At 36.1% G+C, this 26,213-nt stretch overlaps 2 protein-coding genes across 10 annotated transcripts in view; one reads left to right on the top strand and one right to left on the bottom strand.

Annotated features, from left to right (window-relative positions):
- Nucleotides 1-26,036, bottom strand: LOC147834045 (uncharacterized). Of its 7 annotated transcripts, none has more exons than XR_015507896.1 (4): nt 25,702-25,775; nt 4,426-4,534; nt 4,114-4,263; nt 1-887 (listed from the first exon to the last, which is right to left on the bottom strand). XR_015507896.1 is itself a non-coding variant. In XM_087282113.1 (4 exons), the coding sequence occupies exons 2-4, from the start codon at nt 14,884-14,886 to the stop codon at nt 12,778-12,780; spliced, it is 570 nt and encodes a 189-aa protein (XP_087138239.1). In that variant the 5' UTR covers nt 14,887-15,005; nt 15,369-15,434; the 3' UTR covers nt 11,930-12,777. The 7 variants fall into 7 exon arrangements, 4 of the variants coding, with proteins under 4 accessions (XP_087138239.1, XP_087138237.1, XP_087138238.1 ...); XM_087282113.1 differs by lacking the exons at nt 1-887; nt 4,114-4,263; nt 4,426-4,534; nt 25,702-25,775 and adding exons at nt 11,930-13,188; nt 13,287-13,442; nt 14,884-15,005; nt 15,369-15,434; XR_015507895.1 differs by lacking the exons at nt 1-887; nt 4,114-4,263; nt 4,426-4,534 and adding exons at nt 15,505-16,849; nt 16,932-17,620; nt 19,034-19,189 and having other exon boundaries at nt 25,702-26,036.
- cabp2b (calcium binding protein 2b) overlaps nt 1-26,213 on the top strand; it is a 75,923-nt gene that overhangs the window by 8,316 nt on the left and 41,394 nt on the right. Inside the window, exons 3-4 of one of the 3 annotated variants that reach the window (XM_087282100.1) lie at nt 2,232-2,402; nt 4,144-4,273. The gene's annotated coding sequence lies outside the window, so the exon portion shown is untranslated. Of the gene's footprint in view, nt 1-2,231; nt 2,403-4,135; nt 4,274-26,213 lie in introns of those variants that run through there. The other 2 variants (XM_087282099.1, XM_087282098.1) reach the window with 2 other exon arrangements.

The following is a 26,213-nucleotide window of genomic DNA, read 5'->3' on the forward strand; positions in this document are numbered from 1 at the left end:
TGAGGCACCATGCCGACCTTTATTTTATCATTTTTTTATGTCAGAAAAAAATGCTTAGTACCAAAGTACTGGTTCTTTTGTCAACACCAGATAGTGCAAACGCCAAACACATATTGACAGTGGCTCCTCGATACATGAGAATTACATACAACAGAATTACCAGATTTGTAAGAGAAGGCAAAAGCATTGACTATATTTTTTCTCCTATTAGGATAGTTCGACGGGCAGGATGGAATCATTTTTGGTAGCCCGACTGGAAAAAATAATAGCTCCTGGGACGTTTTGCAAGCCCTGAGGTTAAAGGCAAGTCATTGGACAGCAGTGATTTGCTCTGTTGCCAATCGGATGTAAATATTCCAGCCAAACTTAACAAAATAAGAAAGATATAACAAAAAACATAGTGATAAATGAATTTGCTCTGTTAAATATCATGGGAAGTGTTTGACCTTCACCTTTAGATGTGTATGAAGTGAGCATACATAAAGTCCATTTTACAGCAGTATAGATTTAAGTGCCATCAATATTAAAGTTGACCAAAGGGAGACGGCTGTGATGGAGTTGCTGGATGAGGGACTGACAGCACGCTTTATAACAAACGGACACGTGCCCATGTTTCCAGCCTTATCCATCACAGTAATCAGCACATCTTCAGTGCAGCAGGTGCCCGAGTAATGCAGAAAGGTTGCGTTGTTGCCTGCTTCATCCAGACCATCATATTGTGTCATGTTGCTGTAACTCGGGAGGCCGCTGGAATAGATTGTGGTGTAAGCGAGTCCTGAGCCTTTGCCATCCGACATTACAAACGTCACTTCCAAGGGTTTATTTCCACATGAGGGGAGGCAGTCTGAAGTCATGTTTGTCACACGGCATGTTGGTGGAGTAAAATCCTGTTAAGCAGAAAAATAACTCAAGTCAGGTTTATTTGTATAGTGCTTTTCAAAATCATTATTATGTCAAAGTAGCTTTACAGAGGGTGCACATTCAATCAAAAAACTATACTAGTTACTAATAACTTTAATTAACTAGTAACTAATAGCTTTTAACAGTTAAAGTTGTTATATATGGTTAACCTGCAGTTGTATACAGTTGTAGTCAGAATTATTAGCCCCCCTTTAATTTTTTTTTCTTTTTTAAATGTTTTCCAAATGATGTTTAACAGAGCAAAGAAATCTTCAGAGTATGTCTGATAATATTTTTTCTTCTGGAGAAAGTCTTATTTGTTTTATTTTGGGTAGAATAAAAGTAGTTTATAATTTCTTAAACACCATTTTAAGGACAAAATTGTTAGCGCCTTTAAGCTGTATTTTTCCCGATAGTCTAAACCATTTCTATACCATGACTTGCTTATTTAACCTAATTAACCTAGTTAAGCCTTTAAATGTCACTTTGAGCTGTATAGAAGTGTCTTGAAAAATATCTAGTCAAATATTATTAACTGTCATCATGGCAAAGGTAAAATAAAATGAGTTATTCAAACTATTATGTTTAGAAATGTGTTAAAAAAAAAACCTTCTCTTCGTCATACAGAAATTGGGGAAAAAAATAAACAGAGAGGCTAATAATTCTGACTTCAACTGTATATAGATTATGTCTATGTGTACATTTTCAATGAAGTGTATTTGTGAAAATTAGATTAATTACCATAGCCTTGTGTGGATTAGTTCACCCCAAAGTTGAACATTTTGTCATTATTTACGCACCCTTCGCTTTTTGCAAGAGTATTTGAGTTTCTTTTATTCCTGTTGAACCAGCCTGAACTCACAAGGAAATTTTACTCTTTTACACGTTTTTTTTTAAGAAGGCGTGGCACCAAACCACACCCCTAAACCCAACCGTTAACAGGCGATGAGCAAATCATACTAAATTGTATGAATGAGATTCTACGATTTATTTGTATTAGCCCCTAAATCAAAATGTTACGAATTGCCGTGAGATAGCGTTGGTTGAATTTCAATTTAATTTCAGTTTATTTATTTTGCAACAAAAGAAATGTAAATTAATCAACATTCTTCAAGGACATAAATGTACCCAAATTAGACAAAGGCTTGTTTTCATTGGTGGTCCCTTTGCCAGATGTTAAAGGCCTGCCCTATACCAATTAAAATACAAATGTACAAAAAAAGAAAAAAAAACACAACAATAGCTGAAACCTAATGTTCACAGTGTAGGTTAATGGGAAGCAATTTCTTAAAATAATACTTGAATTAATTAATTAAATTAATCTCTAACAGGGGTGAAGCAGTGGCGCAGTAGGTAGTGCTGTTGCCTCACAGCAAGAAGGTCGCTGGGTCGATCCTCGGCTCAGTTGGCGTGTCTGTGGAGTTTGCATGTTCTCCCTGCGTTCGCGTGGGTTTCCTTCGGGTGCTCCGGTTTCCCCCACAGTCCAAAGACATGCAGTACAGGTAAATTGGGTAGGCTAAATTGTCTGTAGTGTATGAGTGTGTATTTGAATGTGTGTGTGAATGTTTCCCAGAGATGGGTTGCGGCTGGAAGGGCATCCGCTGCGTAAAAACTTGCTGGATAAGTTGGCGGTTCATTCCGCTGTGGCGACCCCGGATTAATAAAGGGACTAAGCCGACAAGAGAATGAATGAATGAATGAATCTCTAACAGATTGTGGTATCAAGTTTCACTGATGCGATGCTCTAAATCAGGGGTGTCCACACTCAATCCTATAGGGCCGGTGTGCTGGAGAGTTTAGCTCCAACCCTAATCAAACACACCTGAACAAGCTAAACAAGCTTTTACTTGATATACTAGAAAACTTCCTGGCAGGTGTGTTGTAGCAAGTTGGAGCTAAACTCAGCAGGACACTGGCCCTGCAGGACTGAGTTTGGACACCCCTGGTCTTAATGAAAAATCAGCTCGACCAAAAGAAGTTTTCCTAAATAGAAAATAATGCAATCAGCTCTAGATGTTACTCTGATTGCTACAGATTTAAATTGAATAAATTTAGCCAGAAACCGTGCATGATCTTGTAAGGCTTGAAGCTTACGCTGCTATTCTGAACCAATAGTCGGAAACAGAAAGCAGTTGAAGGATGGCGTGTTTAAATCCATTATTTATCTGACTCCATTGTAATTAATCTGACTCCATTAAAGTTGTTATCATCATTGATAAAGAGAAAAAATCTCTACGTCTTAAATCAGGCAAAGTTATTTATTAAGTTACATGTTTAAATATACAGACAGTAGAATGAAACAACCTAACATACTGTATAAAGATATTAGCTGTAACGTAAGCACTGCTGAACAACAAAGACAGTGAAACTGCCTTTGTTAGCATATGAGGCTACGCACTGGTGTGCGGGAGAAGCAGAGTAAAAGCCATTCTCCCAGATCAACAGTTACCTTTCCTTATACCCTGAGCAAAGCATCGTCAAACATGAGTAAAAACCAACCCCCAAAACCAGCTGAACATGAGAGCAAAGTTGAAGAGATTAAGTGGGGGAGAAGTACATTAACATACTCTCCTCAGGCCACCACTCAACAATAGTAAATATATTGTACATTGAAACACAATCAATGTGTCTGTTGATTTCATGACTACAACACTGAAGTCATAAACTGTCAAATGACACCAAACATGACAAAGTTATCTGAAGGAAGAACACAAGCAGATGAATTGTGTATGGTGAAAAGCACATGGTTACTGTAAGCAAATGGCAGAGATGTGCATTGGAGCTATGAGGAACTCTGTCACACCAGGAGAACCCATCCCATGCTTGGAACATCTCAGTAGTCCTTCATTAGCATAGAAGGAATAATATATAATATTTTCTCAGCTTACAATCTTGTAAACAACACAACCAAATCTGAACACAAAAGAGGATTGTTGGAAAGTGGTAGTCATTGATTTCCATTTTTTTTTCTCTACTATGGATGTCAATGGATAACGGTTTCTATCATTCTACAAAATATCTTCTTTTTGGCTCAACGGAAGAAACTCAGTAATCGTAAATAAGTAATTTTTTTGGCTTGGGGGGACTACCTCTTTAAAATGCAAAACTATGTACATTAAACAGGAGATTCCTTTGTATTTTTAGTGATGCATATTGTTTTACATATGGAAGATATGGAATACAAATATCAAGACAGATAAACGAGGCACTTACAATTTTAACATCTCTTCTTTCTCTGTCCAGACGTTCAGCATCTTTCATCGCTTTATCCTCACTGATGACATCACGCTGTGGAAATGCCTTTGACCAACCAATCAGCACGCAGAGAAAAAACAACTTTGCAATCTGAGCCATTCTCATCAACTGTGAAGAGGTACAGTTTTTTTAAGTGTAGATGATTATGCAAACATGTTTACACACTGCATATGCTTCTCATACACTCATTCACATCAATAAATTGCAATATTTGTCAGTATTTAACTGAAACCAAATTTAAAATGCTCTAGTTTCTTTGTTTGTACTTACCGTAAATAATGAACGAATCCCGAGTGAAAAGTATGATTGTTCGCCTCTGTCCCTCTATGAATTGGTTTGTCCTGTATTTATAGCAAACTCTCAGACACACCTAAAAGCCCTTTCACACAGATGCATGCATATTCATAACCAATCAGCAGAACACATTGAAGATTAGGAACTTGCACAATATATTGTCAATATTTAATCTCTCTGTGTTTACACCCTACAACATATTTAATATTTTACATAGATTAATCCTGTCAATTAAATTCTTATTTCACGTTTTCTCTGAACACATTCATTAATCTGTACTCATGTTTGCACCATAATGTTAAACTAGATCAGGGTTGTCCAAACTCGGTCCTCGAGGGCCAGTGTCCGGCATATTTTAGTTCTAACACCAGTTAAACACACCTGAACCAGCCAATCAAGCTCTTTCTAAATATACTAGAAAGCTCCATGCAGGTGTGTTGAAAGAAGTTGGAGCTAAACTATGCAGGACACCAGTTTGGACACCCCTGAACTAGATGATAAAGTTTGAGGGCAAACTTTTTGGTGGCTTGAGAAAGCCTATTGGATGTAGTTTATTTAGTTTGAAAAAGTATCAAGTTGCCTAAAAAATTTTTAAGATCCCTGCAGTCAACAATGCAACCACTGTAAAGGGTGAAGCAAGCCAGTAAAAGATTTAAATTTGTTCCCTGTGTCTGATGTTGGTAATAGCATGATAATAACTTGCATCAATTAGCATGATTTTAGGAAAATAGCATGTTGTTGGCATAAATCTAGCATAATTTAGCAAGTTGTAAGATTTAGCAAGTTGTGAGTATATTTCTAGCTTAAATTAGCACGTTGCTAGCATTTTTGTAGCATTAATTAGGATGTTTCTAGCATGGTTTCAACATGAATTAGCATCTTTCTAACACAAATTAGCATGTTGTTAGCATGCCTCTAGTATGAATTAGCACGTTGTTGGCATGATTCTAGCATGAACTAGCATGCTGTCAACATGATTACAACATGAATTGGCATGTTGTTAGCATGTTTCCAACATGAATTGGCATGTTGTTAGCATGTTTCCAACATGAATTGGCATGTTGTTAGCATGTTTCCAACATGAATTAGCATGTTGTTAGCATATCTCTAGCATGAATTAATATGTTGTTAGCATGGTTCTAGCATGAATTAGAATGTTAGCATGTTACTAGCATGAATTAGCATGTCATTAGCATGACTGTGGAATGAATCAGCTTGTCTCTAGCATGTTGTTAGCATGACTAGCATGTCACTAGCATGTTGCTAGTATGTTTCTAGCAAGATTAGCATGTTAGTAGGATGTTAGAACTATTAGCCTGTGCCAGAATAGCTAGTCACAGTCTATGTTGCTGGGGTGCTGAAATTGGTTGCTAGGGAGTGGCTAGTAAGTTTAAAGGTCATCAGTGATTGGCTGCTTCCTAGACTGAGTTGAATGAGGCCAGACTCTCGTCTGTATGACAGTCTGATGTTATGAGCTCACAAAGGTTGATCCAATGTTAAGTTAATGACAGTCTTTTACAATGGAAGTCTATGAAACAGTTACTAGGGTGCTGAAATTGGTTGCTAGGGACTTGCTAGTAAGTTTAAAGGTCATTAGTTATTGGCTGCTGGCTAGACTGAGTTAAATGAGCCCAGCTATAAGCCTGTAGGACAGTGATGTAGAGTTTTAAGTTTACTAAGTTTGACCCAATGTTAAGTCAATGAGACTTTTGGGAATTTTCTGGGTCGTTTTCCGGAAAACTGAAAGTCTGATCAATTAGAAAAGATATAGCAACCCAAGTCAGACAAGTTTGAAGGTTTGACTAAAGTTTGGAGGATATAGATTGAAAGGCTTAGGAGGAGATACACTTTAAAATTAGTCTTGTTATGGAAAAAAGATCCTGGTCTGCAATATATTCTAAGTCTCTAAGTCAAACTTTTCAAAAAATGAGAAAGTCTGAGATCTCCGAAGTCTTTAGGCAAAGCTGTTTATTGTTACAGCATCAGTAACAATAGAGACAGGTCGTTCGAGTGTCTGCTGAACATAGGCTTGCACACAGTTTAAATACATTTCTGTGTCTTAATACTCCACCCAAATTTACACATTACACACCTCCATCAGCTTTTCCGCTAGTGGGATCCTAAATCTCTCAGGTGCCCGCCACCAATAGAATCTCAGGGTCTTTCATGGGTCTTGCCCATGTCCAGTTAAGTTCTTTCCTTCCTGCTTCAAAAGCGATGACTCAGCCAAAAAACAATGCTCAACAATATATCTTGTTCACTGTCCACTGAGCTGTCAACTGTAAGTTCAGCTGAAATTCATAGGTACTCATAACTTTTTAGGTGTCAGTACAAATGAGTGTGGGCGCAAGTGCAGGTGCACTTTATCATGAGTTACAGAACAGAACGCAGGTGTCCTTTCGGCCTTGCTTCAATAAATCTACCCTCATTGTGACATTAATGCTGCTCTTTTAATTTATCTTCTCATCTCTGACTGCATTTGCACAGAATGACTTTTTCATTTACCAAAGCACACACACCTGATAATAATGCCACAGGTATGAGTAATAATATAATAGATAATAATAATAATAAAACTGAAATCACTCAAATAAGCATAGAAATGACAGTAACACATTCATCAGAAATTCATCAAGACACAATAAAATTCCCCAACAGTCTCAGAAGACGGAAGGAGAGATAGATGGAAGAATCATATAAAGTTATTATGGTTGCTTTCTCAAGTTTATCTGTTGTTTATCTTATATATTCGCGTAAGATCTCATTCAAAATATTAATTTATAGCAAGATGAATATTAGTCTGAGAAATCTGTTAGGGTGAGCTTGTTCATCTTGGCAATGTTGTTTAAAATCTATAAACCAAACTTAATTGTTTTGCTCTTGATAAACAATGACTGACATTTTCGTAGTTCCCAGTCTTTCCGTTATTTAACCACGATTAGTCTGGAGGTTTTCAATACCAGAAGATAAACTTTATTTTCTTGCATCATAAGCAAACCCCAGAGCAATCTGAAGTCTCTCCTGGACAAATCTGTCTGTGTCCTTAGTCTTTCTTTGGTACATCACTTATCTCCTACTCATGTTTTTTTTACCCAGTATACATTTCATACATACATTCATATATTCTTGGCAGCCCTGTTCACTCAGCACTGCTAGCTTGGGTCTACATTCCAGTATTGCCTTTGCTAAATTCTTCTAGAATGGTCACATGGGTTTACATACAGTGTCATGATGGTATATTACCTTGATAATATGTTACTCACTCTCCTGAATGCTTACGGATGTAGCTTGTTATGGGTATTTATCATATATAATCAGTGCTTTACATTTTCAGTTATTTTACATATTCAGTTATTTTTCAGCATAGCCCCTCATCGTATATAGTACTTTTAAAGAATACGAAATATTCATATCGTCTAGTTTTTTTGATTTACAAAATAACAATATAGTAATTTCTAACATGTTACTGCAAATGATTATTGTAGTGTCCTGTAAGAATTACTGTCGTCTGTCCTGTAGTTTGTGTTGTAGTTACTGTAAACAATCACTGTAAATAGTTACTGTAGTCTGTACTGTAGTTACTGTAAATAGTTACTGTAGTTGGTGTTGTAGTTCTGTAAATAGTCACTGTAAATAGTTACTGTAGTCTGTACTGTAGTTACTGTAAATAGTTACTGAGTTGGTGTCGTAGTTCTCTAAATAGTCACTGTAAATAGTTACTGTAGTCTGTACTGTTAATTACTGTAAATAGTTACTGCAGTCTGTACTTTAATTACTGTAAATAGTTACTGTAGTCTACAGTAGTGACTGTAAATAATTACTGTAGTCTGTACTGTAGTGACTGTAAATAGTTACTGTATATTGTACTGTGAATCACTGTAAATAGTTACTGTAGTCCGAATTGTAGTCTGTTTTGTAGTTACTGTAGTCACTTTGAATAGTTACTGTAGTCTGTACTGTAGTTACTGTAAATCACAGGTGTCAAACTCAAATCCAAAAAGGGCCGCAGCTCTGCACAGTTTAGTTCCAACCCTAATTAAACACACCTGATCAAACTAATTGAGTCCTTCAGGCTTGTTTGAAACCTACAGGTAAGTGTGTTGGAGCAGGGTTGGAACTAAACTGTGCAGGGCTTCGGCTCTCCAGGAATTGAGTTTGACACCCCTGCTGTTAATAGTTAATGTAGTCTGTACTGTGGTGACTAATAGTTACTGTAGTCTGTACTGTAGTTACTGTAAATAGTTACTGTAGGCTGTACTGTAGTGACTAATAGTTAATGTAGTCTGTACTGTAGTGACTGTAAATAGTTACTGTAGTCAGTGTTGTAGTTCTGTAAATAGTGAATGTAAATAGTTACTGTAGTCTGTATTTCAGTGACTGTAATGGTTACTGTAGTCTGTACTGTAGTTACTGTAAATAGTTACAGTAGTCTGTACTGTAGTGACTGTAAATAGTTACTGTAGTCTGTACTGTAAATCACTGTAAATAGTTACAGTAGTCTGTACTGTAGTGACTGTAAATAGTTACTGTAGTCTGTACTGTAGTGATTGTAAATAGTTACTGTAGTCTGTACTGTAGTGATTGTAAATAGTTACTGTAGTCTGTACTGTAGTGACTGTAAATAGTTACTGTAGTCTGTACTGTAGTGATTGTAAATAGTTACTGTAGTCTGTACTGTAGTGACTGTAAATAGTTACTGTAGTCTGTACTGTAGTGACTGTAAATAGTTACAGTAGTCTGTACTGTAAATCACTGTAAATAGTTACAGTAGTCTGTACTGTAGTGACTGTAAATAGTTACTGTAGTCTGTACTGTAGTGACTGTAAATAGTTACAGTAGTCTGTACTGTAAATCACTGTAAATAGTTACAGTAGTCTGTACTGTAAATCACTGTAGTTACTGTAGTCTGTACTGTAGTGACTGTAAATAGTTACTGTAGTCTGTACTGTAGTGACTGTAAATAGTTACTGTAGTCTGTACTGTAAATCACTGTAAATAGTTACTGTAGTCTGTACTGTAGTGACTGTAAATAGTTACTGTAGTCTGTATTGTAGTGACTGTAAATAGTTACAGTAGTCTGTACTGTAAATCACTGTAAATAGTTACTGTAGTCTGTACTGTAGTGACTGTAAATCGTTACTGTAGTCTGTACTGTAAATCACTGTAAATAGTTACTGTAGTCTGTACTGTAGTGACTGTATATAGTTACTGTAGTCTGTACTGTAAATCACTGTAAATAGTTACTGTAGTCTGTACTGTAAATCACTGTAAATAGTTACAGTAGTCTGTACTGTAGTCACTGTAAATAGTTACAGTAGTCTGTACTGTAGTGACTGTAAACAGTTACAGTAGTCTGTACTGTAAATCACTGTAAATAGTTACTGTAGTCTGTACTGTAAATCACTGTAAATAGTTACTGTAGTCTGTACTGTAGTGACTGTAAATAGTTACTGTAGTCTGTACTGTAAATCACTGTAAATAGTTACTGTAGTCTGTACTGTAGTGACTGTAACTAGTTACTGTAGTCTGTACTGTAAATCACTGTAAATAGTTACAGTAGTCTGTACTGTAGTGACTGTAAATAGTTACAGTAGTCTGTACTGTAAATCACTGTAAATAGTTACTGTAGTCTGTACTGTAAATCACTGTAAATAGTTACTGTAGTCTGTACTGTACTGACTAACTAGATACTGTAGTCTGTACTGTAAATCACTGTAAATAGTTACAGTAGTCTGTACTCTAGTGACTGTAAATAGTTACAGTAGTCTTTACTGTAAATCACTGTAAATAGTTACAGTAGTCTGTACTGTAGTGACTGTAAATAGTTACTGTAGTCTGTACTGTAGTGACTGTAAATAGTTACTGTAGTCTGTACTGTAAATCACTGTAAATAGTTACTGTAGTCTGTACTGTAGTGACTGTAAATAGTTACAGTAGTCTGTACTGTAAATCACTTTAAATAGTTACTGTAGTCTGTACTGTAAATCACTGTAAATAGTTACTGTAGTCTGTACTGTAAATCACTGTAAATAGTTACTGTAGTCTGTACTGTAGTGACTGTAAATGGTTACAGTAGTCTGTACTGTAAATCACTGTAAATAGTTACTGTAGTCTGTACTGTAAATCACTGTTAATAGTTACTGTAGCCTGTACTGTAAATCACTGTAAATAGTTACAGTAGTCTGTACTGTAGTGACTGTAAATAGTTACTCTAGTCTGTACTGTAGTGACTGTAAATAGTTACTGTAGTCTGTACTGTAAATCACTGTAAATAGTTACAGTAGTCTGTACTGTAGTGACTGTAAATAGTTACAGTAGTCTGTACTGTAAATCACTGTAAATAGTTACAGTAGTCTGTACTGTAGTGACTGTAAATAGTTACAGTAGTCTGTACTGTAAATCACTGTAAATAGTTACTGTAGTCTGTGCTGTAAATCACTGTAAATAGTTACAGTAGTCTGTACTGTAAATCACTGTAAATAGTTACTATAGTCTGTACTGTAAATCACTGTAAATAGTTACAGTAGTCTGTACTGTAAATCACTGTAAATAGTTACTGTAGTCTGTACTGTAGTGACTGTATATAGTTACTGTAGTCTGTACTGTAAATCACTGTAAATAGTTACTGTAGTCTGTACTGTAAATCACTGTAAATAGTTACAGTAGTCTGTACTGTAGTGACTGTAAATAGTTACAGTAGTCTGTACTGTAGTGACTGTAAACAGTTACAGTAGTCTGTACTGTAAATCACTGTAAATAGTTACTGTAGTCTGTACTGTAAATCATTGTAAATAGTTACTGTAGTCTGTACTGTAGTGACTGTAAACAGTTACAGTAGTCTGTACTGTAAATCATTGTAACCAGTTACTGTAGTCTGTACTGTAAATCACTGTAAATAGTTACAGTAGTCTGTACTGTAGTGACTGTAAATAGTTACAGTAGTCTGTACTGTAAATCACTGTAAATAGTTACTGTAGTCTGTACTGTAGTGACTGTAAATAGTTACTGTAGTCTGTACTGTAGTGACTAACTAGTTACTGTAGTCTGTACTGTAGTGACTGTAAATAGTTACTGTAGTCTGTACTGTAGTGACTGTAAATAGTTACTGTAGTCTGTACTGTAGTAACTGTAATAAGTTACTGTTAAAAAGTTTCATTTTTGTAATTTTTGTTTAGGCTTTTTTTGCATGTTTGCATTTTCAGACCTTGCATGTCAAAGCAGACTTTTCCTTCACTTGTTTTGAAGTAATGTGGAAAAGGTATAAATTACATCTGACAGGACTAGATTAAATGTGTGGTGATTCATGTCTGAGTTTTTTTTATGATTTGAAAAAAAATCATAAAACTGTGTGTACAAATGGGCGTGTTTCCTGTTTTTATCATATTTCTGAACCTTGGTCAGCTAGGATTCGACGCCACCAAGGATCGTTTTATGTAGTAATTCTTATATGTATATGATAACAGAAATGACAAAAATGGAATTGAATACACAGAAACTGTTTATTGAATATATTAATTTTGTTACAACACACACTTCTTGCAAATTATGCATATACAATTATTTATGAACATGTAAGAGCATAGAGACTCAGAATTTATTACATCATTTGCATTGCTTCAAGAGTGTGGGCGGAGCTAAAGAGGTCTCTTGGCATGCTTTGCTCTCAGATTTTTCCCTACAGCATCATGGGTAATGTAGTTTTTCTGCACAAATAACATTTTTTTCTTTATTTATTTTGAATGTTGCTAAATATATTCTGCAGTCATACGGTGATGTGTTCAGGCTTTATCATAAATAGAACACAGCTATTGACAAGTCATGATTAAAGGGACAGTTCACCCAAAACTGAAGATCCTGTCATCATTTACTCAATCTTCACCTGTCACAAACTTTTTTGAGGTTTTTTTTTATTTATTTTTTTGAACACAAAAGAAGACATTTTGAAGAATACTGGAAACCTGTAATCGTTGACTTCTGTAATATTTGTTTTTTTCTGTATGGCAGTCAATGGTTACAGGTTCTTGCCTTCAACATTGTTCAAAATATCTTCTTTTGTGTTCAACTAAAAAGAGAAAACTGTTTTTGTTTGCAACCTGAAACTCTAAAGAAAAATCCAAAGGTTTGCAGCTTGTTAAAAAAAAAAAATTAAATAAATAAAAATAAATTATATGATATAACGTATTGTCTAATGTTCAAGGAGCATAATTTAAATGCTGTAACAACTACAGCAAAAATAATAATAATAAAAAAAATAACAAAAAGCATAAGTACCATATTTCTTTTTCATATTCTGCCACATATGTATTGTATACATCATGCAGATTCATGTTAAAGCAGCATAGACTTGAGTGTCATCGCTAATAAACCTGACCAAAGTGAGATGACTGTGGTGGAGCTGCTGGATGAGGTTTTTATAGGTAGTTTTATATCCAAAGGACACTCTGCCTGGTTTCCCGCATTGTCCACCACTTTAATCCTGACATCTTTGAGGCAGCAGGAACCAAGATATTTCACCACTATTGCACTGAAGCCATTTTCATCAACAGTTTCCTCACTGTAGTGGGAAATAGTAAAGTTCCTCTTACCAGGGTCATATAAAGTAGCATAGCGGTTAGCAATTCCTGAAGCGTTTCGATCTGTTATGATGTACGTCACTTCCCAGGTTGCGTTTCCACATGAATAAGGACAGTCCAAACTCGCATTCACCACACGACACGCTGGTGGAGTGAAATCAGTCTCCTGAAAAGCAAATATACATGTCTCTCAGTTAAATAAGACATTAGCTGTGTTTAAAAAAAGTATAATCTGAGAATCAACACATAATGTATGACACTTACAGTCATTTCAGCATCTCGTCTTTCTCTCGCCACCCATTCAACATCTTTCATGACTTTATCTTCACTGTTGACATCATAGTGAGGAAAAGCCATCGACCAACCAATCAGAATACAGAGAAAACCCAGCATCTGTACAATCTGAATTATTCTCATCAACTGTGAAGAGTTTTAAAGTGCAACAGTTATATTAATGCTGGACAGAAGAACTATTTTCATTATATGTTAAACATGCATCTTGATTGCACTATAATAAAATAGAGGTTCTTTATTGATGCCCTTGATGCTTCCATGAAGCAACTTTCGCATTCATGGAACCATTTTACTCTACAAAAGTCTTTGATCATATGCACTAATATACACAGCAACGTTGTTTGGCCATTTATCGCTGAGAGATAAATATTTATTTATTCATTATTTTTGGGTAACACTTTACAATAATATTGTATTGATTAAGGTTAATTAATGCCTTTACTAGCATGAACAAGCATTTCATTCATTTATTTATTTTTCTTCAGCTTAGTCCTTTTATTCATCAGGGAGCGCCACAGCGGTATGAACCGCCAACTTATCCACCATATGTTTTGCACAGTGGATGCCTTTCCAACTGCATCCCAGTACTGGGGAAGATCCAGACAACTGACCCAGCTGGGACTCGAACCAGCGACCTTCTTGCTGTGAGTGCTAATCACTGAGCCACCATGTTGCCTAAACAAGCTATGAACAATACCTTTATCTCAGTATTAATTTGTTAATTAATGAAAAAAAAAACAGCCTGATCTCACGAGGCAACATAACTATTAAAGTTTTGTCAGTTTAGTGGCTTATTTTTATAAATTCAGAGTTCATTCGATGGAAAATGTATGATGAAGGAGGCGTGGCACCAAACCCCACCCCTAAACTCTCATTGAGGGATGAGCAACTTGTACGAATAAGATTGTACAAATTCATATGAATCATAAAGTTATGAATTGCCATGAGATTGCATTGAAAATACAGTTGTATATTGTTAGTTCATGTTGACTCACGGTACATTAACAAATGTTAACAAGCATGAATTTTAATAGTGCAATAGTAAATGTTGTACTGTGATTAATAAATGCTGTACAAATATTGTTCATTCTTAGTTTATGTTGGTAAATACATAAACTGATTATAACTTATTGTAAAGTGTGTCGAAGGTGACATAGTGGCACAGTAGGTAGTGCTGTCACCTCACAGCAAGAAGGTCGCTGGTTTGAGCCTCGGCTGGCTCAGTTGGCGTTTCTGTGTGGAGTTTGCATGTTCTCCCTGCGTTCGCGTGGGTTTCCTCCGGGTGCTCCGGTTTCCCCCACAGTCCAAAGACATGCGGTACAGGTGAATTGGGTAAGCTAAAATTGTCCGTATGAGTGTGAATGAGTGAGTGTGGATGTTTCCCAGAGATGGATTGCGGCTGGATGGATATCCATTGCTTAAAAAACGTGCTGGATAAGTTGGAGGTTCATTCCGCTGTGGCGACCCCGGATTAATAAAGGGATTAAGCCGAAAAGAAAATGAATGAATGAATGAATACTTGTTTTCATGTATTATTTTAAATAATATTAATTTGCGCAGTACTCACCATTATTAGATGAAACTTCAGTAGTGAAAGTCTCAGGTTTTGTGTCCCCCTGTTCAATTCCTTTTCTTTTATGTTTTTTTTTTTATGTCTAATTATGTTAGAGAAACGGCTTGAGTTTTATCCTGTAATCTCAGATACACCCAATCATGTCAACACACCTTTATAATGTCAGAGTGGAATTTAAAAACTTGCACAATATGTTCAGACACAGTGTTCATTCCAATGGGCAACGCTTTTGTGCAAACTAAGTGATGTAAAATTAAAATTACATTTTTAAAATGAAGCAAGACAGGTTGTGACTCTGGCAATGCCTCACTATCTAGGTTTAGTAAAGGTTTATTCAGTGTAAGTTTTTTTTATTATATTTTTTAAAAAGTATTTTGCCATAATGTCGTTGTATGCAATGTGAGGAATCTACAGTACAGAATCTCAAGACTTCACAAGACTTCACAGTCAAAGCAATGGGTATTTGTAGAAGTACTTACAGAAAATAATAATCAGATTCATTGTGCATGGATCCTCAAACAAATGGTATATTTAATTTGTAGTTGCTGAAAAAAAAGATTTTTAATTTTAGCGCCTCTCTACTAAAAAATAAAACCACAAAGAATCACAAACATGTATAAGTGGCAGGTTTATTATGAAAAAATGTAGACATTAAAAAAGAGAGAGAAATTAGGACAATCATTGAATTTTGAACAACTTTTGAACTGCCATTGTGTAAATAAAGCAGTGGCATAATCCCTAAAATGAACTGTGAATACATCATAATACCAATCAGCTGTTACACTTATCATTTACCATACATCTCTCTTTTTTCTTTATTTTTATGTGCTCATTTATTGTATATGCCAGCATTTCTTTAAGGGTTTCCAAATAATTTAGGGGGTATCATGTAATTTCACACACATAAATATATATAGTTGAAGTCAGAATTATTAGACCCCTTTGAATTTTATTTTTCTTTTTAAAATATTTTCCAAATGATGTTTAACAGAGCAAGGACATTTTCACAGTATGTCTGATTATATTTTTTTTATGGAGAAAGTCTTATTTGGGTTTTTTTTCGGCTAGAATAAAAGCAGTTTTAAATTTTTTAAACACCATTTTAGGGACAAAATTATTAGCCTCTTAAATCTATATTTTTTCTCGACTGTCTACAGAACAAACCATCGTTATACAATAACTTGCCTAATTACCCTAACCTGCCTGGTTAACCTAATTGACCTAGTTAAGCCTTTAAAATGTCACTTTAAGTTGTTAAGTAGTTATTAAAAATATTATGTTTAGAAATGTGTTGAAAAAAAATAAAAAATAAACAAGTGATCTAATAAATCAGGGGGGCTAATAATTCTGACTTCAACTGTATGTATACAGTTGCCCCAACAGGTGGATTTAGAGATTTTTCCATTAAAAGCAGGAGTGGATTTAGCTGGTTTTGACACAAAAGAAAATTTACAAAGAATTTTCTAAAGTGACATTTTTGAAAAAAGGTATTTTATTTACTTGCTAATAACCTTCATCATTACATGAAACTTCTGAACCCAATCAGAGGAGCCTGATAGAAAATGCTCATTTACAAAAAAGAGGTCTGATGGATTTAGTGGGGTTTGCATCTGAACTCTTCATATATTCATATACTGTATATATATTTATATTCATTCATTTATTTTCTTTTTGTCTTAGTCCCTTTATTTATCTGGGGTCGCCATACCGGAATGAACCGCCAACTTATCCAGCATATGTTTTACACAGCGGATGCCCTTCCAGCTGCAATCCATCTCTGGGAAACATCCATACACACCCATACACCACCTATACCACATGTCTTTGGACTGTGGGGGAAACCAGAGCACCCGGAGGAAACCCATGTGAACGCAGGGAGAACATGCAAACTCCACACAGAAATGCTAACTGACCCGGCCAAGGCTCGAACCAGAGACCTTCTTACTGTGAGGCCACAGCACTACCTACTGCGCCATTGTGTTGCACGCACGCACGCACGCACGCACGCACGCACGCACGCACGCACGCACGCACGCACGCACACACACACACACACACACACACACACACACACACACACACACACACACACACACACACACACACACACACACACACACACACACACACACACACACACACACACACACACACACACACACACACACACACACACAGAGACAGACAGAGCTTATTTACGAGCTAATCTAAATCAGTTGTGTTTAAATAAGAGACACATGCAAAAAATGCAGATTGGTGGGGCACGAGGACCGGGATTGAGAAACGCTGCTGCATGTTAAAGCAGCATAGATTTAAACATCATCACTATTAAACCTGACCAAAGTGAGATGACTGTGGTGGAGCTACTGGATGTGGGACTGATAGTCATTGGGTTGATTGTGGTCACAGGTCGGTTTATACTCAAAGGACACTCTGCCTTGTTGCCTGCCTTGTCCACCGCAGAGATCTGGACGTCTTTCAGGCAGCATGAAACTATATATTTCACCAGGGTTGCATTGAATCCGTTTTCATCCACAGTTGAATCGATGTCAATGATGAAGTCATTATTCCCTTCGTCAGAAATGTGAGCAGAAAAAGAGGGATGATCAATTCCTGATCCGTTTCCATCTGTCATGATGTACGTCGCTTCCCAGGTTGTGTTACCACATGGATAAGGACAGTCCAAACTCCCATTTACCATACGACACACTGGTGGAGTGAAATCCGTGTCCTGAAGAGTAAATATGGTACATTTGTAGACATGTGATTTACAAACACAGACATGGAGCAGCCAGAAAAATGTAAATGTCAAGAGCTTAACTAAAGCGACCACTGATTATCATAACTCGTTCAATAATATCAGAACTGTAGGATTGGAATAGTAATAAATAGCAATAGAACTTTTACTTTTCGCAAAGTCAAACACAGTTTAAGGAGTTGTTTATTTACAAATGCTGGGTTCCACACAAATTAATAACATTAACTTAATCATTTTTAGAAATTTAAGTGGATTGAACATAAAGCAAAACATAATAAGAATTGTGTTGTTTCAACTCATTTTAAATAGTTTAAACAAGCAGCAAAAGTATTTGTTTGTGTTGGATCTTGAGATGTTTAACGGATTAGCAATTAACAATTAGTTGTTTGTCAACAGCAGATGTTCACCTATAATGTTCAATCGACACTCAGATCTATCTATCTATCTATCTATCTATCTATCTATCTATCTATCTATCTATCTATCTATCTATCTATCTATCTATCTATCTATCTATCTATCTATCTATCTGTCTGTCTGTCTGTCTGTCTGTCTGTCTGTCTGTCTTTCTGTCTGTCTGTCTGTCTGTCTGTCTGTCTGTCTGTCTGTCTGTCTGTCTGTCTGTCCATCTATCGTTCTACTTATCTATTTTTCACCTCTATCGTTCCACCTATCCATCGTTCTATTGTTCCACTTATCTATCGTTTCACCTATCTATCGGTTTTAACTGTACTCAAAAAAAAAAAAATACTAATGCTTTCCTTCTTAGACTTTACAGACCTGAAACTTGCCTATAGCACTTATTCATTGTTGCTCTTATAGTTGTGTAAATTGCTTCCTTGTCCTCATTTGTAAGTCGCTTTGGATAAAAGCGTCTGCTAAATGACTAAATGTAAATGTACCTATCAATCTTTCCACCTATCCATCGTTCTATCGTCCACCTATCTATTGTTCAACCTATCTATCGTTTAATTGTTCCACCTGTCTATCGTTCCACCTGTCCATCATTCTATCGTTCCACTTATCTACCGTCCTATTGTTCCACTTATTGTTCCACCTCTATCGTTTTACCTATCTATGATTCTATTGTTCCACCTATCTTATTGTTCCACCTATCTATCGTTCCACCTATCCATCTTGTTCCTCCTACTGTATCTATTGTTCCACCTATCCATCATTCCACTTATCTATCGTTCCACCTATCCATTGTTCTATAGTTTCACCTATATATCATTTCACCTATCAATCTATCTATCTCTCTGTCTGTCTGTGTCGTCTGTATATATGGGCCCTTAGAATCGTCCTAACTCCCCCCCCCAGCCTTTACGGCAGAACAACTACAGTGTAGTTTTGACAATCAGTCCAGAATACGGGATATATACTTACAGTTATTTCAGCATCTCGTCTTTCTCTCTCCACATGTTTAACATCTTTTATGTCTTCATCTTCACTGATGACATCATAGTGAGGGAAAGCCGTTGAGCATCCAATCAGCACGCAGAGAAAAACCAGCATCTGTGCAATCTGAGACATTCTCATCCACTGTGAAGAGTTTTTTGATAGTTAACAGGTATAATGATATTGGCTACAATTTTTTTCCATTAAATATTAAACATAAATTTGGTTGCACTCTAAAAAAAAGGTTCTTTATTGGGTTTGATGGTTCTATGAAGAAGCTTTAGCATCCATGGAACATTTCCTTCTTCAAAAGACTCTTTTTATAGTGGAAAAATGATCTTTTATTCATGAATGAATGTTCTCTATGCTATGGAAAAATAATGTTATTTGAAGAAATTTTGATTTAATGGTACTATTTGCAATCCTCTTTTTGGGTTTTCTTGGCGCCTTTATTTTTTAAGAGAGAATAAGCACCGCTTTTATGTCTAACATTTATGTCCAAATAAAATAAAATTCATTTTTGTATATACAGTTAAAGTCAAAATTATTAGCCCCCCTGAATTATTAGCTGAATTATTGTTATATTTTTCCCCAATTTCTGTTTAACAGAGAGATTTTCTTCAACACATTTCTAAACATAATAGTTTTAATAACTCATCTCTAAAAACTGATTTTTTTTATCTTTGCCATGATGACAGTAAATAAGGTTTTACTAAATATTTTTCAAGACACAAGTATTCAGCTTAAAGTGACATTTGAAGGTTTAACTAGGTTAATAAGGCAAGTTAGGGTAATTAGGCAAGTCATTATATAACAGTGGTTTGTTCTGTAGACAATTGAAAACAGATATTGTTTAAGGAAGCTAATAATATTGACCTTAAAATGGTTTTAAAAAATGAAAAACTGCTTTTATACTTGTCCCAATCACCAGCGATCTAACCCTTACAGATCGCTGGTAAACTCACAGGTCACATAAAACTACAAATCTGCTGTTATATGGACCACAAGATCCAGTCATGCACCACACACTCACACCTGTTCCAGTTTCCCACTGATTGCTAACACATAACTGAAGCTGTTCAGAACTGATTACATGGACTTTAAAAGAAGTTTTGTTATACTGATTGTGAACATTACAACGCATTTTCCTAGCCATGTTTTGACCCTCACCTTGTTTGTTTGTTTACGTCGCCTGCTGCCTGCCTGTACTGGCCATCTGCCTGTTTATCGACCACGACTCTGGATTGCCCGTATACATCTGTTTACTCCTGTGTTGACTTTTGCTTGCCTGACCATTCTCTTCATAATGAACCCTGCATTTGGATCCTCACTTCCTTGTCAGCCTTCCACTTCACATTACAATACTAGTCAAAATAAAACTCTCCAGAAAAAAAGTAATATTTGATGAAGTACCGTAAAAAATTCCTTGCTGTGTTAAACAGCATTTGGTAAATATATATATATAAAAAAAAATTAATTCACGGGAGGGCGAAAAAATTTGACTAACTGTAAATAAAAAATATGTATATTTTAATCTTCATTACACTAGGGTTGTATTTTATTTCTTAACCATAAACCTGACAAAATCTGTTAAACCTTAAATTTATGCTTAAGACTTTGAAAATAATTGGTTGAAAAGTAAAAAAAATAATGAGTCCTCATAACTCAGGCTGTTTTTACAGCAAGTTAGATAAATAAAAAACAAGACAAACTGTTATAAAACCAAGATTTTTTTTATCTTTTCACGCAATGAATGTTCTCAGCTTTACAACTTTCATCATAAAGGATTTCCCATTAAGATCTTAAAGTAATCACTTCCTGAAAGCCGCCCAACCTTTTGGCCTTGTTGGAGTTTCATTATCTGTCTCTTGCGTAAGATCCGCTGAAGCTGAAAACGAATCTGGACAGTAACTCAACCATCATAATCTACAGTATTCCCACTTTATCAGATCTTATGTTAGTCTGCAATAACAGTCTGACTAATAAATCTTTTTTCCGAACAGTTCTGAAATCGCTGTTTTCAAGAAACGACTAAAACTCAACTATTTAGTCTCCACTACACTTCCTAATCTGCAATTGCCTCTCTGGATATACCACTAACTGTACTCAAAAAAAAAAAAATTACTAATGCTTTCCTTCTTAGACTTTACAGACCTGAAACTTGCCTATAACTCTTATTCATTGTTGCTCTTATAGTTGTGTTAGTTGCTTCCTTGTCCTCATTTGTAAGTTGCTTTGGATAAAAGCGTCTGCTAAATGACTAAATGTAAATGTAAATTGTTAATAACAGTTAGTTTCTATCATTTTTAGAATAGTGAGGCTTTTAGTTATACCACTAATTTACACTAAACCTTATATACCACTACTAAACCATATATACCTCTTATATAAGCCACTACACTGTAAAAATAAATATCTGTAAATTGGCAGTTTTGCCCTATATTGTGATTCATGTTTTTATTTATTATTTTTCCTAGTTGAAGGTGACATGGTGGCTCAGTGGTTAGCACTGTTGCTTCACAGCAAGAAGGTCTCTGGCTCGAGTCCTGGCTGGGTCAGTTGGCATTTCTGTTTTGAGTGGTCAAGTTCTCCCTGTGTTGGCGTGGGTTTCTTCCGGGTACTCTGGTTTCCCCCACGGTTCAAAGACATGTGCAATAGTAGGTGAATGTGAGTGTGTATGGGTGTTTCCCAGTACTGGGTTGCGGCTATAAGGGCGCCCGCTAAGAAAAACATATGCTGGATAAGTTGGTGGTTCATGGTGGGATTAAGGCGAAAGAAAAGGAGTTAATGAATGAATTTTTCTTTGTCTTTTGATGTTGAAAAGTTTGACAAAGTGACTTTATTAACATTTTTAATAGTTTGAAGCAGGGGTGTCCAAACCTTTTCGTATGAAGGGCCAAAAACCAAATATCATTGATAGACATGATAGAATATACCAAACTATTTCACTATAAAGTTGCCATTGTTAATTTTGTAATTTAGGGATAACATGGTTGCGCAATTGGTTGCACGATCGCCTCACAGCAAGAAGGTTGCTGGTTTGAGTCCCGGCTGGGTCAGTTGGCATTTCTGTGTGGAGTTTGTGTTTTCTCCTTGTCTTCACGTGGGTTTCCTCCGGGTGCTCCAGTTTCCCCCACAGTCCAAAGACATGTGGTATAGGTGAATTGGGTGAGCTAAATTGTCTGTAGTGTATATGGATGTTTCCCAGTGATGGGTTGCAGCTGGAAGGGCATCCGCTGTGTAAAACATATGCTGGATAAGTTGGTGGTTCACTCCACTGTGGTGACCCCAAATTAATAAAGGGACTAATCCGAAAAAAAAAGTTGAATGAATGAATTTCCGGTAACACTTTACAATAAGGTTCATTAGTTAATGCATTTACTAACATGAAATAATCAGAAACAACACATGTACAGCATTTATTAATCATAATTAAACATTTACTAATGCATTATTAACATTCAAGTCCATGCTTGTTAACATTAGTTAATGCACCATGAGTTAACAAACTAACAATGAACTTAACTAACGTTAACTGATATGAACAAATACTGTAGTAAATGTATTGTTCATTGTTTGTTCATGTTAGTAAATGTATTAATTAACATTAACTAATGAACCTTATTGTAAAGTGTGACCGAATTTCCTAATTTATTACCTAACATTTAAAAATAAATAGAAAACATTATTTTGAATAGTATTACCTAATGCAATACAAGTCTTTTAAAAGCATAACTATTGCAAAAAACAACAACATAATCACATTTATAACACAGGAGTGCATTGCTGAACACACTAGTCAAGCAGAATCTGCTCTTGCCTTCATTTGCTCACCAAAGTCACTTCGTCGTGTGACAGCATGCACATTTTAAACAAATCTGATTTCAAGAGTTCACACTTAGCTGATGATTTATAAAAGCTTATTTGGCATGCTGTCCCGGGAGAGAGCCCCGAGCTCAAGGGCTCCTCGAGCCCAGGGCTTCCTCCCGTTGGCAGAGCAAGAGGGGAGCCTGAGCTCGGTGGATCTCAGAACTTCCCTGCTGCGGTAGCTAAGGGAACACAAGGGATTAGACAAGCTTGATTGTTATGTATGTTGAATGTCTTTGGATGGTGGGAGGAAACCGGAGAACCCGGGGAAAACCCACGCGGACACAGGGAGAACATACAAACTCCTCACAGATACACCCACCGGTCCTGTGGAACCAGGACTGGCATTGTTCTTGCTGTGGGGCTCACAGTGCTAACCACTGGGCTGCCGTGCCGCCCAATCAGAGGTAAAGGAGGAGAATAGGGGAGGAGGGGGGTTTCTTCCAAACGAAGATAAAGTGAACTGAAAACTGAGGCTATTTATAGTAGCTTAGGGCTCATATGATTGGAAGATAGTGATTAGCAAATGCGAGACCGGCCGTGATAAATCATAAGCATGTGATCCTCTCGAAATTAGTTTATGAATAAACTTCACTAATTGACAGCATTTAAATTGAAGCTTTTAATTTCAGGTAGCTTTTTTGTAGCTTAACTAAACAAACTAATAAAAGGTTATATTAAATTTGAAATGACAGCCTTTAAACCATCCCCATCATTCTTCCTCTCTTCTCAGTTGGGATGATGGGCCATATCAAAGGTTAGTTGGCCCATGGAAAGACGTCACTACACTGTAAAAATAAATAACTGTAAAGGGACAGTTTTCCCGTATTTTGTGATTCATGTTTTTATTTATTATTTTTCCCTGTTGAAGGTGACACGGTGGCTTAGTGGTTAGCACTGTCGCCTCACAGCAAGAAGGTCACTGGTTCGAGTCCTGGCTGGGTCAGTTGGCATTTCTGTGTGGAGATTGCATGTTCTCCTCGTGTTGGTTCAAAGACATGCGCTATAGATGAATTGGGTATAGTTTGGGCATCTCTGATTTAAAGTGATATATTGTCTTGGTTAGTGTTGTATATTACGCGACAAGTAATAAACTTCCAGTACATTTTCTGTTATTTTACAGCCTTATTTCTCTATAAATTATTTCTTATACACTATCTTGTCTCAAACTACTAAAATGTCAATGAAAGCCACTTTGATAAACTGTAGACCAGTGCTTCTCAACTGGTTTGGCCATCGGACCCACATTTTTACATGGTCATCAAGCTGCGACCCAAATTTTTAGGAACTATAATATAATTTTAGGAATTACAGTATAATTAATTTGTATTTATTTGCTAACATACACAAGTAGTGACAGATAAATCATAAGAAAGTCACCAAGACTTACAAATAAACAATATTTTACTGCTGTCATTTAACAAAATGTATCAAATTATAGTAATATTACAGAATAAAAACGTCAAATACTGTAAACAGTGGTTAGGGTAAGGAAAAGTTCATTTACCATAAAATAAACTGAACTGTTAATAAAACATTAACACTGATCCGGTTGAACAGAACAAACCTGCAAATTAAAGTAAAATGATTAAAACAATCATAACCATTTTATAATAATCACCAGTTATTTGCTCTTCTGCTATTGTGTGGGCTTTCTTGGCCTTTGCTACACGGTGAGCACAGTATGAGCGGAGTGCCTGTACTTGTTTTGAACATGAGGATCTGAGGCACTTTTGCGATGCCCTCAGCTTTTGGAGTCGTCTATGACAACAGTTCACAGGTTTGTCCTTGCTACTGGGATGTTTGGTTTCTAAATGTCGTTTTAATTTATAAGGTTTCAAGCTCTCTTGTGAGAGCACGTCACTACATATGACACACTGAGTTTTTAAGCCTTTTTTGTCATCAATATATGTAAATCCACACTTTACATATTCAGCGTTGTACTTGCGCTGAAATTTCACATCTCAAACGGTACAGTTGTTGCATGCGCATTTCAAAATAAAAGTCTGATATAAGCAAAATAAGTTACAAATTAAACTTTAGTTGTTTTTTGATCACACACTCCTCCGCGACCCACTGAAAATGTTCCCGCGACCAGTTGAGAAACACTGCTTTAGACCATAGTTAAATTTTCAACATCAGAAGTCGACAGAGCACAAATCAATGTCTCATAATGCCATTTACCACCAAAAATAAACAGAAACCACTTGTGAATTGAAAGATTACAAATTTCTTTAAATATCTAAACTATGTTTTTACACCGTAAGATGCTCTCCGACAGTATCGTTTATCCAAAGTAATGCAAATTATAAGTGCTAGGCACATCAGGTCTGACCGCCTATGTGTGAAATAAAGTATCATGTCTCCAAAGTACTGCATTATTGTCAGTTCCAGGCACGGCTGTGTGCATAACAAATGGCCAGGTGATGCTTTCAGGCAAATCTCAGAAAACAATATCAAACCTGTAATGGCAGCTTCCACTGTTTCAACTAATAAGCGCTGCCCGCTAAATTGTGTATTTAACTGAGTGCATGCTGCAGTAGTTGAGAGATTTCACGATGAACGCCACAGCGACGGCAGGTTCTTATTAAAGGATTCTGCTTTTGCCCGAAAATCCTCCTGGTTTATCTCATCGTCAAATTTACAACAGAATCACAAAATACGGAAACTGTTTATTAACAGTTTAACTATTTGGTATAGTTATATAAAGTATAGTACAACTTTTCTTCATAGCTGATTATTTACAAGTTACATTATTTTCACAGCACATATCTGTTATCAATACTCACCATTATGTAAAACCTCAGTATAGGGAAATCTCTGCTCCTCTGTCCCTCAGCTCTTCTCTTTTACAAAATATTTAGAAGAAATGAGCTGAGTGTTATCCTGTACTCTCAGATACACACCCGGTGATGTCAACACAACCCATTATATACGGTCAGAGCCGGTCAGGGTGAATTTTAAACTTGCACAATGTCTTCAAACACAGTGTTCATTTCAGTTTATTACTCTTTGCATGTCAGTTAGTCATGACGCAAACTGGTAAATATGTTTAGTGAGGATGTAAAAGCACATTCACACTGTTGAAATGTAGCATGTGGCAGGCTGTGACTCAGGAAATGTCTCGCTAGTTGCATCAATAAAGGTTTTATTGTTTTTATGAGATGATGATGTAAGGCGATTTATAATGCTTTGTAGCTCTACATTTTTACAGTAACTTTGTATTAATGTTCAACAATGATTTGCAGTTTAACTAGTAAGTACAGAATCACAGGATGTAATTTAAGAAATTAATTTTCTT

This window comes from Danio rerio, chromosome 14, assembly GCF_052040795.2.
Source record: "Danio rerio strain M-AB ecotype USA chromosome 14, GRCz13ab, whole genome shotgun sequence".
NCBI lineage: Eukaryota > Metazoa > Chordata > Actinopteri > Cypriniformes > Danionidae > Danio > Danio rerio.